The 16,629-nt window shown below is 43.0% G+C and overlaps 1 protein-coding gene across 2 annotated transcripts in view; it reads right to left on the bottom strand.

The window, feature by feature from the left end:
- Positions 1-10,844: 10,844 nt before the first annotated feature.
- mcm3 (minichromosome maintenance complex component 3) overlaps positions 10,845-16,629 on the bottom strand; it is a 42,916-nt gene continuing 37,131 nt past the window's right edge. Inside the window, exons 15-17 of one of the 2 annotated variants that reach the window (XM_048601252.1) lie at positions 16,349-16,461; positions 15,246-15,336; positions 10,845-12,599 (exon numbers count right to left, since the gene is read on the bottom strand). In XM_048601252.1, the coding sequence (XP_048457209.1) occupies positions 12,401-12,599; positions 15,246-15,336; positions 16,349-16,461 (403 nt within the window). In that variant the 3' untranslated portion in view covers positions 10,845-12,400. The remainder of the gene's footprint in view (positions 12,600-15,245; positions 15,337-16,348; positions 16,462-16,629) is intronic. The other variant, XM_048601253.1, reaches the window with a different exon arrangement.

The raw sequence follows: 16,629 nt of genomic DNA, 5'->3' as shown, positions 1-16,629 counted from the left end.
CTAGGCCCGAAACGTCAGCCTTCCTGCTCCTATAATGCTGCTTGGCCTGCTGTGTTCATCCAGCTCTACACCTTGTTATCTCAGATTCTCCAGCATCTGCAGTTCCTACTATCTCTGATACAAGGTCAATGAAACTTTCTTTCTGATTAGACATTCAGAATCACGCAAGATTATCTGGGTCTCAATGTCATTCTAGCCTCATACACTGCAAGTCGCAAGAACAAAATCACAGTGAATTCCCAGCAGAAGGCTATTCTGTCTCAGAGAACAACACCAATGTTACTATTGCAGCAAGACCCTCCCATCCCAATCAGCATGCTCAATATTCATCTATAACTTACAGATATTCCACACTTGCGGCTTCAAATTACTTATATTTTTATTGCAAAAAATACTTATTTGACAAAAAATCTTTAATGTACAGACACAGTCACTGATGCAGTTTTCTATAGTCTTTCTATGTGAAGAACAAACAAACAGTGGAATTTGACACTCCCTGCGGTTAAAAAACACTCCAAAGGTATTTCTGACTTTTGCATACATTTGAGGCACCAAGAGGATCTGATAACTAATCAGGGCACCCTATTGTACTTTGGCAGAAAGACCTTAAATGGTTTGAAATTACTTGTATAGTCAACAATTGACTGTGAAACAAAAACAAAGTTGCTGGAAAAGCTCAGCAGGTCTGGCAGCATCTGTGGAGGAGAAAACAGAGTTAATGTTTCGGGTCCGGTGACCCTTCCTCAGAACATTGACTGTGAAATACAGCCATTGTTGTAACAAAACAGAAATGTCACCTATGACACAAACAACAAGCCACCAGCAGCTCTGAGGAAGGGTCACTGGACCTGAAATTTTAACTCTATTTTTTTCTTCACCAGACCTGCTGAGCTTTTCCAGCAACTTTGTTTTTTTAGAATAGAATAGAATCCCTACAGTGTGGAAACATGCCCTTCGGCCCAACAAGTTCACACTGACTCTGAGAGCATCCCACCCAGACCCATCCCTGAACACTATGGGCAATTTAGCATGGCCAATCCACCTAGTCAGCACCACTTTGGACTGTGGGAGGAAACCAGAGCTGCTGGAGGAAACCCACACAGACACAGCGAGAATGTGCAAACTCCACACAGTTGTCCGAGGGCAGAATCAAACCCAGGTCCCTAGCACTGCAAGGCAGCAGTGCTAACCACTGAGCCACTGAGCCACTGTGCCACCCTGATTTGCTCCTGATTCACAGCATCCACACTTCTTTTGGTTTTTATTTAACAAGATAATCTGTTTTATTGATGTTGCCTGATAAATAAAAATTGAAAGAAGTGTGGATGCTGTAAATCAGAAACAAAAACAGAAATTGCTGGACGAGCTCGGCTGGTCTGGCAGCATCTGCGCTGGGAATTCAGAGTTAATGTTTCGGGTCAAACGACCCTGATAAATAAATATCAGCCAGGATCCAGGAGCGAGCTCCTGCTCTGCATCAAAGCAGCACTATGGGATGTTTCTATATATGCGAAGACGGCATTCAAGCCATAACACCTCCACTTAAGAGACCATCACCTCTGTAACATTGAAGTGTTAAACTGTTAAATACACAAGACAATGAGAATTCAAATCTTAATGGGAACTTTGAAAATTTTAACTTGCTTGAAATATTATCTGGGAATAAAACCTGGCCTTAGTAAAAGTCACTGCGAAGTTATCAGGTTGTTGCATAAATCTGTTGGATTCTCTTAGGGAAAGAAAGTGCCTTGGTTACCTACTCTAACCTGAGGCCGTGAGCATGGTCTCACGAACGCTCTAATCACCAAATCCATGTCTCCTTCCACCTTAACTACCTCACTTGTTATTTGCCCCCAGTCCAGTTTGTACTAGACTTGGAATCACAGAAATGTTACAGGACAGGAAGTCATTCAACACACTGTGTCTGCACTGGCTCTCCAAATGAGCAGCTCACTCCATGCCATTCCCCTCCCTCTCCCTGGAATGCTGAACATTGTTCCTTTTCAAATAACTGCCCAATTTCATGCTGAGGGCCTTTTCTGGCTCCATCATCCGCTTGGCTATTACATACTGGACCTTAATCACTCGCTGTGTGAAAAATATTTTCCTCATTTCACTTTTGCATCTTTTACTAATTACTTTAAACTGGTGGCCTCTCATTTCCAATTCTTTCACAAGTGAGAACAGTTTCTCACTATTTACTTTGACCACACGGTACATGCGTTTGAGGATCTCGATCAGATCTTCTGTCTCCTTTCCTCCAATCTTCAGACTTCTCTGATCTATCTTCCTAATTGATTTTGTGCAAACTTCTTCCTAACTTGTGGCTATGCTCACTATATCCAAGAGGCTCACTTATTTTCAGCTTAGCCACCTGAGCTAGCTCATTACTCATAATCATATCAAGCAGCACTTTTACACCTGGGAGCTGAGTAAGATAGTTGAGGCAGAAATCAAGTAGGAAAGTAGGAATTCCATTCCGTTGCTCACTTTGTCCAAATTTATAATTGTACATTAAAATATTACACGTCATTCTTAATCAGCTCCTCTATCTTCAAAGTTGTCCAAGAATTTGTGGTTCGCAACAGCTCTGATGTGACAGGGGAGGGCTCAATGAATGGTAGGACACTTGGATGCTCAGAGGAACAGAGGGATCTTAGGGAGCCTGTCCACAGATCCCTGAAGGGGGCAGGACAGTTTAATAGGGTCATTACAAAGGCAGACATAGATTATAAGAGCAGGAAGGTTATGCTGGAGATGTATGGGACTTTGGTTAGGCCACAATTATAGAGTCATAGAGTAGTACAGCATGGAAGCAGGCCCTTCGGCCCAAACTGGTCAATGCTGACCATGGTGCTCACTCAGCTAGTTCCAATTGCCTGCATTTGGTCCAGATCCCTCTAAACCCTTCCCATCCATGTACCTATCCAAATGTTTTTTAAATGTTGCTATTTCAACCACTTTCTCTGGCATCCCATTCCATATACGCACCACTCTCTGCGTGAAGAAGTTGCCCCTCAGGTCCTTCTTAAATCTATCCCCACTCACCTTAAACCTATACCCACTAGTTTTCAATTCCTACCCCTGGGAAAAAGACTATATGCCTTCATCCTATCTATGCCCCTCATGATTTTATACACCTCAATAAGGTCACCCCTCATTCTCCTAATTTCCAAGGAATAAAGTCCGATCCTAGCCAACCTTTCCAAATAACTCAGGCCTACTAGTCCTGGCAACATCCTCGTAAATCTTCTTTGCACAATTTCCAGTTTGACTATGTCTTTCCTATAACAGGGTGACCAAAACCTTTGGAGCTGGAGCTGGATGAACTCTGGACCATTCGGGAGGCTGACGGAGTGATAGGGGTTATAGGGAGGTAGTCACACCCAAGTTACAGGATAAAGGTAGCTGGGTGACCGTTAGGAGAGGGAAAGGGAATAGGCAGACAGTGCAGGGATCCCCTGTGGCCGTTCCCCTCAATAATAAGTATACCGCTTTGGCTACTGTTGGCGGGGGAACGACCTACCAGGAGAAAGCCATAGCGGCCAGGTCCCTGGCACTGAGCCTGGCTCTGTGGCTCAGAAGGGAATGGAGGAGAATAGGAGAGTGATAGTGACAGGAGATTCAATGGTTAGGGGAACAACAGGGGATTCTGTGGTCCTGAGCGAGACTCCCGGATAGTATGTTGCCTCCCGGGTGCCAGGGTCAGGGATGTCTCAGACGTGGTCTACAGGATTCTTAAGGGGGAGGGTGAGAAGCCAGAAGTCGTGGTACACATCGGTACCAATGACATAGCTAGGAAACGGGATGACGACCTGAAAAGTGACTATGGGGAGTTAGGTTGGAAGCTAAAAGGCAGGGCGAGCAGAGAAGCAATCTCAGGGTTACTACTGGTGCCATGGGCTAGTGAGGCCAGAAACAGAGAGAGAGCACAGCTGAACACTTGGCTACAGAGGTGGTGTAGGAGGGAGGGCTTCAGATATGTGGATCATTGGGATACCTAGTCGGCTTATCTACATATTGAGTCAGAAATCCTTCCTGGGCACACCTGACAAAATCTGCTCCAACCAAACTATTTGCACTTAGGAGGTTCCAGTCTATATTAGGGCAGTTGAAGTCACCCACGACAACAACCCTATTACTTCTGCACTTTTCCAAAATCTGCCTCCCAATCTGTTCCTCAGTGTCTCTGTTGCTATTGGGGGTTCCGTAGAAAACTCCCAATAAAGTGACTGCTCCTTTCCTGTTTCTGACTTCCACCCATACTGACTCAATAGACAAACCCTTCTCCACGACCTCCCTTTCCGCAGCTGTGATACCATTCATCGGAGGCTGCACTGACGATGTTACCCAGCATGGTAATGAACCGTCTGCGAAACGACAAACCAGCTCGGCGATCCAACCAACCTCATCACCCACAACCCGAGCTACAAATCTACTCCTAAACCTTAGACATGCTGAAGGATATCTGCAAACTTATCACAGTTCACCCTCCCACCTAACTTGGCATCATCTGCAAGAAGATACTTCCCCTCATGGAAAAGTCTAGGACCAGACGGTATACTCTCAGAATAAAGTGGCACCAATTTAAAACGCAGATGAGGAGGAATTTCTTCTCTCAGAGGGTTGCGAGTCTTTGGAATTATTTGCCACAGAAAGCAGTGGGGGCAAAGTCCTTGTGTACATTTAAGGCGGAGATAGATTTCTGATCAGTCAGGGAATCAAGGGTTATGGGAAAGGTCAGGAAAGTGAATGTAAGGAATGTCAGATCAGCCATGATCCAGTAGAATCACAAAGGAGGCTTGAGGGGCAAATGGCCTCCTGTTGTTCCTATTTTAAGATCAAACAACCTGAGTAAAACAGTGAAAACTCACTGCTTGGCATGGCCTCAATGGAAGATGGTTGTGATGGGTGGGTGGACAATCATCCCAGCCCAAAAGCTCGATTGGAAGGGTACACCATTGCATGGTCTGAAACCCAATCAGCTTCTGTCAACCCACCAATGCACCAATCTATCCTTCATCATAAAGTGGGCTGAAATACTGGTGATTACAGGATTTGATTCCTTTCACAAGTCTTCACAAGTATACCCACCTGCAGTAAGATTCAAGCCAATACTTTCTAATTAATTGTTATCAAACACCTCTGGAACAGGTGGGACTTGAATCTGGGTTTCCTGGTCCAGAGGTAGGGACACTACCACTGCACTACAAGTGCCCACGATCCAGTCAGCACACTGCCTTTGTCTGATAAGCACCAAGTTAGATACAGCATCTGGATGGCCCTGACAAAACAATGTAATTGCTGTGAAAGTCCAATTTGCCTTTCGGCAGGTGGTGGTATCAGCATGTACTGTCAGTTTCTGGCACTGTTGATGGGTCCTTTTGTCACTTTGCTGATAAGGCAGTCATTGATCAGGTTTCAACTGTCTGTCTTTACTTAGACAGGACCGATCTAGGCAAATGTGCAGATTTAGTACAGATGCCATTAAAGTGGCTGGGCTCAAAATACTTTTGGGGCTAGATGCCTGACTAACTCTGGTGAATGAGACATCAGCACTCTCAGTTCCTCAGGGTAGAGCTCTCAGCCCAACCATCTCCAGCTGCTTTATCAATGACCTTCCCTTCATCATAAGGTCGCAAGTGGGGACGTGTGCCGATGATTACACAATGTTCAGCACCATTTGCGACTCAGATGCTGAAGCAGCCCCATGTTCAAATGCAACATGACTTGGACGATATTTTTTGATGACAAGTACACAAAATTCCCCAATTGACCTGACTCTTTGACCTAGGTTGAGGAAAGGTCACCGACCTGAAGCCTTAATTCTGATTTCTCTTCACATATGCTGCCAGACCTGGTGGTGAGCTTTTCCAGCAATTTGTTTTTGTTGCTGATAGAAACCCGGGCTGTGCTTCTATACTTAAGAATGTTTATTTCTAATAAATAGTCAAACTTGAGCAATAGGTAAACAATTATGAACTGTCAAAATAAAACTACTAATTAAAACTCTCAAACTTCCATTTATACACAGACAGGAAATAACACCCTAGATTTTATGGGCAAAATGAAAAACTGGAAGGCAATTCAGTGGCACCTGTCAACAGGGTTTACTGAGACAATTCTGCACTGATCATTTTTATTCATTCATTATTGAGATGTGGGTGGCCCTGGCTGGGCTAACATTGATCGCCCGTCCCTAGTTACCCTTCTTGAACTGCTGCAGTTCACACGCTGTGGGTTGACCCATCATGTCATTAGAGAGGGAATTCGAGGAATCTGACCCAATGACAGTGAAGGAACGGTGCTGTATTTCCAAGTCAGGTTGGTAAGTGGCTCGGAGGGGAATGTGAAGCTGTTGCTGTCCCCAGATACCTGCTGCCCTTGTCCCTCTAGATGGAAGTGGTCATGGGTTTGGAAGGTGCTGGCTGAGGATCTTTGGTGAATTTCTGCAGTGCATCTTGTAGATAGTACACACTGCTGCTACTGAGTGTTGGTGGTGGAGTGGGTGGATGCTTGTGGATGTAGTGCCAATCAAGCAGGCTGCTTTGTCCTGGATGGTGTCAAGCTTCTTCATCCATACAAGTGGTGAGTGTTCCATCACACTCCTGACTTGGGCCTCATAGATGGTGAACAGGCTTTGGGAGGGGAGGTGAGTTACGTGCCATGGTGTTCCTAGCCTCTGATCTGTTCTGGTAGCTGCTGTGTTTAGGTGGTGAGTCCAGTTGAGTTTCAGGTCAATCTGAACCCCTGAGTTGTTGACAGGGGGGCATTCAGTGATTATAACACCATTAAACTTCAAAGGACAGTGTAAGATTATCTATTGTTGGTGATGGTCATAATCTAGCATTTGTCTGGCACAAAATGTGACTTTGCCACTTGTCAACCCAAGCCTCTATATTGTCCAGATCTTGTTGCATTTGAACATGGACTGCTTCAGCATCTGAGGAATCTCAAATGGTGCTAAAAATTGTGCAATCATTGGCAAACATCCCCACTTCTGACCTTATGATAAAGGTCATTGATGAAAAAGCTGAAGGTGGTTGGGCCTAGGACACTACCCTGAGGAACTCCTGCACAGATGCCTTGGAGCTGAGATGGCTGACCTCCAACAACCATGACCATCTTCCAATGTGTTAGGTATGACTCCAACCAGCAAAGAGATTGCTCCCTGATACCCATTGATTCCAGTTTTGCTAGGGCTCCTTGATGCAGCCTTGATGTCAAGGGCTGTCACTCTCACCACACTTCTGGAATTCAGCTCGTGTCCATGTTTGAACCAAGGCTGTAATGAGGTCAGGAGCTGAACGGCCCCGTTGGAGCCCAAACTGGGCGTCACTGAGCAGGTTATTGCTGCGCAGGTGCTGCTTGATAGCACTGTTACTGACACCTTCCATCACTTTACTGATAACCGAGAGTAGACTGATGGAGCAGTAATTGTTTCGATTTGATCATGCTTTTTATGCACAGGAAATACTCGGGCAATTTTCCACATTGTAGGTAGATGCCAGTGTTGTAACTGTACCAAAACAGCTTAGCTAAGAAAGCAGCAAGCTCTGGAACACAAGGCTTCAAGGCTATTGTCAGATTGTTGTCAGGGCCCACAGACCTTGCAGTATACAGTGTCTTCAATCATTTCTTGATATCAAGTAGAGTGAATCAAATTGGCTGAAAACTGGTATCTGTAATGCTGAGGACCACTGGAAGAGGCCAGGATGGATCATCTACTTGACACTTCTGGCATGAGGCTGTTTCTTGGCCTTCATCCTCCAATGCTTTCACCGCCTTGCTGGATACACAGGGTGGCTGCTTCATATCTACATAAGGTCTCTGACTTAAGAGCATTTGCTGAAGTAAAAATAAACCGGTTTACTTCAGGCATAGAGTAACTTCTACTAAGGAGAACAGAGAAAGCAACTGGAAGTTTCATGATTTCTCCCCTGAACCTAATGCAGCCCAGGCTGGTAAACTACACGATAATCAATCACAATTACATAGTTGTTGTCAAGCATAAAAAACTGGTGTCATCAAGAACTGGTTACTGGTCCAGAGACCAATGAGCTACCTGTTGCTGGGTAAATCTTCAATTGTCTCCAGCTCATCTGCAAACTCCACTGTTTGAACAAGCAGCTGTATAAATAGTGCTTACGAGTATCAACCTGCTTGGCTTTCAAAACATGCAGTGATCTTTGATTTAAGTTTTTCTCCCCCGATTTCCATCCACAACCAAAAATACTGAAATCTAGACACAATCTTTACAGCATTCATTCCTTCCATTACCAACACTCAATAGAAGTAGTGTGTATGACCTAAAAGCTGCACTACAGGAATTCATCAAGAGATAGTAGGAACTGCCGATGCTGGAGAATCTGACATAACAATTTTCTGAAGAAGGGTCCAGACCCGAAATGTCAGCTTTCCTGCTCCTCTGATGCTGCTTGGCCTGCTGTGTTCACCCAGCTCTACACCTTGTTATCTCAGGAATTCATCAAGGCTGGTTTACACCTTCTAAACCCACAATTACTTCCATCTGGTACAAGGGCAGCAGATATATAGAAACAGCAGCACTTACAAGTTCCCCTCCAAGCCACTCACCCTCCTGAATTAGAAATATTTTGCTATTCCTTCACTATCACTGGGTCAAAATCCTGGAACTCCCCCCCCAAGTGCATGGTGGGTCAATCTACAACAGGTGGACTACAGCGGTTCAAATAGGCTACACACATGACCTTCTCAAAGAGCAACAAGAGATGGGTAATAAATGCTGGCCACGCCAGTGACACCCACATCCCATCAATTCATAAATAAAATTACAGCTAGAATGTTGTCAGGGACCTTGGCCTTTGCCACTTCTAGTGCAGCCTGCTATTTCTTTAATTATGTAAACAAGGGAGACCTTCAGAAAAAGATCGACATACATTTCACAATTTGCACTTTTGACTTCAGTCTTATCTTTTACATTCAGGTGTCAAGTTTCACAATCAATAATTAGGGCATTTACCAACCCTACTACTGCCTCCTCCCATTATTAGTGCAACCATCTTCAAACACTTACAAATAAGTTTCCATCCTCAAAGTCTAAAATAGTCTTCACTTCCTTCTCACATAGTAAACTCAAAATAAGTTGATGACTCTCTGCAGATACATTTGCTGCATCAACGCCAGAATCTTGAAACTCCTAATTTGTGGCAACACGCTTTTCAGTACTATTGCATTTCCTTTCAAAGACTAAGCTACTGATATACAACATCACTTTACTTTGCACAATCTTCTTAGTACAGTTTCCCCTTCTTTCCCTTTATTTCTCCCTCGCTCCAACACCAGCTCGCTACATGATCACCTCAGGTCTTCCATCTTCTTTCGATACCATGTAAGAGCGCTACTTCTGGCTATTTGCCAAATTCTTTTAGATATTTGCAAGGCCTGTTCCCTGTTAATAAATGCAGACATACTGGCTATGCTAAGCTTTTCCCCTTTTGCATTGGTTGGCAGCTGGAAGTTGTCAATTCTGGACAAAGGTTGGTTACTTCAACAGCTGTTCATCAACGGACATTATTGAAGGCGCATATTTCTGATACAGTTCTGCTTACAAAAAAATGCTTTGACAAGAACATGAATAAAAGATGGCAAAACATCTGATAAGTCTTCTGCTTGAACTAACCAACCTTGTCAAAAATGAGCCATCTCTGCGCAGTATTTGTTCCTTATTGGAGATTTTATAAGCATCACTTTTTACACTACTATTTTAAAGTGTACTGACTCCATAACTTGTCCAAAGCTCTTTGTAAATCTCCTTTTCCCTTCAAAACATTTTTCTTGATCTTTACATCAACATTGTTCTAAAATTCCAGCCCAATACTTGTGACTGACATCCAGTGTAACCATTTCCTCACTGGTGCCTGATTCAATCCTGAGAAGTTGTTTCAGAGAGAACGAATTCATGGCTTTTAAGGATGTGCAGATGCTTGATTTCAGATCCAATAGACTTTTTGCAATAGACAAGGTTTTTTTTTCTCCCCCCCCACACTGATCATTTGCACTGCTGGCTGCACACAATACAACTTCTCATGTCACAAATGCTTACGCATTTTATGCCAAAACCATTGCACATGTATCTAGTGCAACACACTGAAAGCTTCACATCTGATGAGTGCCGTTTGCAAACAAATGCATAATTATTTCCTGAGAAATCTTCTCAACGCACGAAGCTGCCAAGAATTCTCTTGCCAGCTTTATTTGGTCCAAGTTACAATAACTTGATAGTCTTGCCTCTGTAAGAAATTATGACCTGCAGTAAAAATCAAACACAGTCTGAATCCAGGACCAGTGTTATGGGAGGGCAGATGGAAACTAAAGAAGATTGCTTTCCACCACATTCACCAGTAATCACTGAGGACAATTTAGGGATTTTTTGAGAATTATATCATCTGTATGGAAAATGTACAGTAAGGATTGCTACTCCAGAGGTAGTTACATTCTTACAGCGTTCCAGCATTTTAAAAGGAACGAGAATGAATCTTCACCTTCAGGGCAGAAGGACATCCAAAGTGATAGCATAATGCGCTGTGAAAACGTAAGAGTCCACAAAAAGAAACTAAAAAGCGGCTCTTGAAACCGCAAGTTACAGATGAACCGAGAATGGTCTCTCTATAACAAGTTAATGAGTAGACCTAGATGGAATGTATGAAAGTAGAACAGAAAAACAAGGTCAGAAGATATTGCTGTCGGAACAAGACATACACTTCTTTCCATTATGATCTTACACACAATTTCTACAACTGGAACATCTCATATTGAAACCAAATATAATTACTCCTTATTTGAACAGAACAGATTCCACAAAAAAGCAAAAATTCAACTTTATTATAGAAAAAATAAAAGCACTTAACACAAGTTCAGCATAGAGTATATTTTGCCTCTCTGCCCATCCTTCAGTGGAGTTAGCCTTTTGGCTTAACTAAGTGTCAATAATCCATTACCAAACTACTGTTGGGGTTAAATGGCATACTTGAAAGGTGATGTGCACGACCAGTTTTCAATGGAGGATCCAACAATATTGGAGCTGTAAGCTCCACACTGGGTAGTGTGGTGTGATTACATCCTGCCAGGCTGCTGCTTCGATGTAAATTTACTGTGTCTGAACACTAGGGAAATGGGATTCCACTCGCTAACCTACGTTGTTTGGAAACTACTATTGGCTGGTAAACATTTCTCACTGCATGCATTTTTTCTCTCTTTTTATTCTCACATGGGATGTAGATGTCTTTGGCTGGAGAAGGATTTACTGCCCACCCCCAGTTGCCCTGGAGAAGGTGGTGAGTTGCCTTGTTGAATTGCTGCAGTCCATAAGCTATGGCCTTGTGAATCTACCTACAGAACATGGACTGCAGCAGTTCAAGGTAGCAGCTCACCACCATCTTCTCAAGGGGCAATTAGGGACGAACAATAAATGCTGGCCCAGCCAGACACCCACATGCCACGAATGAAATTTTTTTAAAAATGCAGTGAGAAAATGTTGCCCAGTCTTGCAGTAATTTTCAAACCAAAATGTGGAGAACAACGTTCAAATCCCTATGATTTTTCTCAAGTCACAGCAGCGGTCTGCGACTGATTGATAGCTGCTCTGTAGCCCTGAGGCAAATATCACTTTCCTGATCCACTTCATATCTAAAATCCCAATTTTCATTAACGTTTAGCACCTGTAAAATTGCTGGTAACAACATGCAAATCTTCTATTTCAATAAAGATTAAAATCAACTCCAGCTTCCCCCTCATCAACCACACCAAACAGCACAACACTAGATCTAACATGAGTTACTGATAGTCAATAGAAAAGCATAATCTTTTAAGCGTCTCCACTGTAAGTCTTTGAGAGATGTATACCATTCAACCATCACACACGACCCCTAAATCCTGGTTTACCATCTGAGGCTCCACATGAGACTAACATCTTGAATTATATATCAATAAGTTAACTGCTTCTCCAATTGCACAAACAGTTCTTGGTAACTTCAGATTGGCTTGCATACAAACACTGGAAAGCATTTTCTTTTCTTCAGAACTAAAGACAATGTGCCCTCTGCATTTGGGCGTACTTTCCATCCTACAGTCATTATCCACAACATTAAAGATCCGACATGGTGGTCAAATAACCCACGACCTGTACAGAAATTCAAGCGATTTGTGAAATGTATATGCATATATGGGAATAGGGGAGACACCAGAGTCGGAAGCATTCCTCTAAAAACTGAATTATATACAACAGAATTGGGTGTATTAAATTGGGGGACATCCTTTAGTCAGCACCTGCACTTTAATAAGAGCGGTGAATACTTAATTCAGCTGGACACAGATTCGCACCATACACTGCCCCTCACTCAGTTGACAAGCACCACTGTCATTAGATTAGGAAGATGATCTGATCTGACACCATGATCTGGTTGTCTTCCTGCATCTTGTCCAGGGCTGTCTGCACCTCCACATTGGAGAATGGCATCTCGTTATCTTTGTTGATCGACGCCATCAGAGTCTGCATGCCAAGAGACTGAGCATGTGCAGTCTTGAAAGCATCCAGTAGAGCAGCCTTAAATTGTTTGAACCTGTGCCGGAATTAAAGATATGATTAGACCCACTGATAATGCATACAGATATCCTCTTGAGAAAGTATGATCCAAGTACAGTTATGTGGTATAGAATGGAGTAGAATAACTGCATAAAAACACTGAGCTTATGCTCAGTGTGCAACACCATATTGCAGACACACTAATTCTATGTTTCTCTCCCAGTTTCATGTTTCATTTATTTGTTAACTAGAGGGGTTGACAGATGAGCTCTATCAAGGTCTATCTTGTTCAGATTACAGTCACCCTAATTTAGTATCCTCTTTGATTATTTTAAGATTAGCCCCTTTGTTTTTGCTCACCAGACTCCAGAACTTGAGTCCAAAAAGTTGGAAAAATCTGTAAACACACATTTTGTCTTTTCCATTCAGCACTAGCCCCCAACTTTCAATCTATATCAATCTGGCCCTACAAATTAAATGCCCATGGAGATTAATCAATTCCCAAATCAACCGGTAACACAGACTTAGCAACTACAGCTCCTTCAGTAAAGCTGAGATGTTCATCCTGTTGATTAAGGTCACAATTTATTTTGCCTGATATCACCCATGACATGAGAATGTATGAATTAGGAGCAGGGGAAGATTTTGGTCCCTCAAGCCTGTTCCATCATTCAGTAAGATCAAGATGTGGAGGTGCCACTGGTGGACTGGGGTGGACAAGGTCAGAAATCACACCACCAGGTTATAGTCCAACAAATTTATTTGAAAACACAAGCTTTTGGAGCTTCGCTCCTCCTACAGGTGTTAGTGACAGAGGTGGCATCAGACATAGAATTTATAAATAAAAGATCAATGGGTCACACCACTGATAAGGATGTACTAAACAAACTTAAGGTGCTGTTAAATCTTTAATCAGTTAGAATGTTTTAATTGATTAATACCTATAGGTAAATCCCCAAATTTCTTTCAAGTCACTGCCCTTAGAGAACTAAAGGTTTTATCAGTGTAAAGAAGAGGTGACATTTTAGGTCAAACAATGCATGTTTAGTGTGAGGCCTTGTTTAGAATCTGTCTGTGTTTTAGTTTGAAGTCAGACTAGTTTTATTTCTAAAGTAGAAACTTATAAAATGCCACACTGACTGACTGTCTATAAATTGTGTGCTTTTTGAACAAAATAGAATGTAGCAGCAAGTAAGATCAAGGCTGATCAGCTTGTGTTTAGAATTCCATATTCCCATCTATCCCCTGACGACCCTCAGGCTCACTGCCTAACAAGAATCTATCCTCCTGTTCAATGACTCCACTTTCACACCATCTTTTGAGGCAGACTGTTCAAAAGTCACACAGTACTCAGAAAATAAGTTTCTTTATCTCTGTTCTGAAAGGGTGATCCCTAACTTTAAAACTGTCCCCTAACACTTGACTGGCCCACGTGGGAACATATCCTTTCCACATCCATCTTGTCAGAATTAAATACACTTCAATCAGGTCACCCTTCAGTCTTCTAAACTCCTGCAGGAACAAGCCCAGTCTGTCCAACCTTTCCTCATAAGACAACCCAGATATCAATCCAGTAAACATAGAAACACAGAAGATAGAAGCAGGAGGTGGCCATTCGGCCCTTTGAGCCTGCTCCACAATTCTTCATGATCATGGCTGATTGCCCAACTCAATAGCCTAATCCTGCTTTCGCCCCACAATCTTTGATCCCATTCATCCCAAGTGCTAGGTCTCGTCACCTCTTGAATACATTCAATGTTTTGGCATCAACTACTTAGTGGTAACGAATTCCACAGGCTCACTACTCTTTGGGTGAAGAAATGTCTCCTCATCTCTGTCCTAAATCGTCTACTCTGAATCCTCATACTGTGACCTCTGGTTCTGGACACACCCACCATCAGGAACATCCTCCCTGCGTCTACCCTGTCCAGTCCTGTTAGAATTTTAGAAGTCTCTTCCGAACCACATGCAACAGCCTTCCTTACGTTAAGAGACCAAAACTGCATATGGTATTCAAGATGTGGTCCCAATGCCCTGCATAACTGAAGGAGAACATCCTTGTTTTAATGTTCAATTCTTCTCACGTTAACAGACAGCATCCCATTAGCCTTCTTGATTACTTGCTGTACCTCTATATTAGCATTTCATGGCTCATGTACCCGAATGCTCACATCCCTCCACCTCAGAACTCTCCATTTAAACATCACTGCTTTTTATTCTTCCTTAGAAAATGAACAACATCACACTTTTACATATTATACTCCACCTACCAGATTATTTTTCATTCACTCAATCTAAATCTGCCTGCAAAATTATGAGGGACATAAATAAAGTAGGCAGAAAGGGGAAGGGATCAATGACCGGGGCCATAGATTTAACGTGAGAGGCAAAAGGTTTAGTGGAAATGTGAGGAAAAACTTTTCCACCCAGAGGGTGGTGAGAATCTGGAACTCACTGCCAGTAAGGGTGGTAGAAGCAAAAACCCTCATCACATTGAAGAAGTATTCAGATGTGCACTTGCAATGTCAAGGCATACAAGGATATGGGCCAAGTGCTGGAAAATGGGATTACAACAGATAGTTGTTTTTGACTGGTGTGGATACAACGGGCTGAAGGGCCTTCTTCCAGTGCTGGTAGCCTCAGATGCCTAGTCACACAGTTTCACGATGCTGGTAAGACTCACCTTTGCTCACTCAATTCAGACCTCTTTGCAGCTTCATCACTGGTGTCCATCTGGTCCTCTGGCTCTGGGGCCTTTGGAGTTTGTGGTAGAACTGGGGGTGGGCAAATAACATCAGAGTCTTAAACATAATCTTGGTAAACTACATCTATTGGTTTCCCTTTATCTACCCTACCCCCAGTTGCACGCACAAAAAAAGCTAACTTCATCAAACAGGATTTTCTTTCATAAAACCAGGTGGATTTTGGCTGATCATAGTATGATCTTTAAAGCGTGCTGTTGAAGACTTCCTTAATATTGATTTCAGTACTTAACCAATGTCTAAGTAAATTTTCTGATGAAGGGTCTAGGCCCGAAACGTCAGTCTCTCTGCTCCTATGATGCTGCTTGGCCTGCTATGTTCATCCAGCCCTGCACCTTGTTGTCTCGGATTCTCCAGCATCTGCAGTTCCTACTATCTCTAAGTAAATTGCCTGGTTTTCTCTTTCAGCATCTCCTCTCAAGGTTGGGTGGGGGGGGGAAAAAGAGAATTTATGCCTAAGCGAACACACCTATTGTCCACTGGGGAAGTGATCACCCATCTCACCTGCTGAGCTTTGAAAGATAGGGATCATTGTTCATGTACAACCATCATTCCTCTAGGAGCACAGCAGAAATGTCCAAACTCAGACCCTCATACTACCTCAAGTCTTAATTCATGAGAACAGTAAGAAGGGCATTAATAATCAACACACTATCTGAAGTATACATTTAAGCAGCAGAACAATTTACAGCTTGTGTAACACCCAGGAGCTATGCACAGGAACACCCAGCTCAGTTCAGGTCACTACTATGCCAACCTTGTGACTAGACAAGATATAACATCCCTGTCAGATTTAATAGCTAATCACTACCACTTAGCTATTGATTAACCAACCTCAAAGCTGGCAACTGCACTTTTCGACACTCAAAATATTATTTGTTTTCTGGTTGCTCAAAAGACTTTGGTGATTAACAGCCAAGTCACCTCTAACTAGGCAATCCAACCTGCAAACAGGAAGCCCACCTCTCCAGTGAACGCGGTCTCTCAGACACTCTGCCTGCAGGGAGAGAAGAAATGGACTTACTATCGGGAGTCTCTCCCTCGGCATCACTGAAGTCATAGGGATCATGTTGCTCACCCTCCTTCAACTCCCGTCTCCTTTTCCTGCTTTCACCATCTTTAGTTTGGCTTTTCCTCCTAAGATGAATGGAATTGAGTGCTTTATTACATATAGTGCAAACAAACACAACTCTCCCAGTTACTGTCTCACCAACTGAGACGAGGTTTCAGCTTTTTGGGTGGGCACCCATTAATACACAGGAAGAGAAGGCAGCAACCAATGTCAAACGAAAGACTGTTGAGCCT

The sequence above is a fragment of the Rhincodon typus genome, chromosome 9 (genome assembly GCF_021869965.1).
Source record: "Rhincodon typus isolate 14 chromosome 9, sRhiTyp1.1, whole genome shotgun sequence".
Classification (NCBI taxonomy): domain Eukaryota; kingdom Metazoa; phylum Chordata; class Chondrichthyes; order Orectolobiformes; family Rhincodontidae; genus Rhincodon; species Rhincodon typus.
The sequence above is the reverse complement of the archived record's forward strand: the minus strand, read 5'-3'. Positions and strand labels throughout refer to the sequence as shown.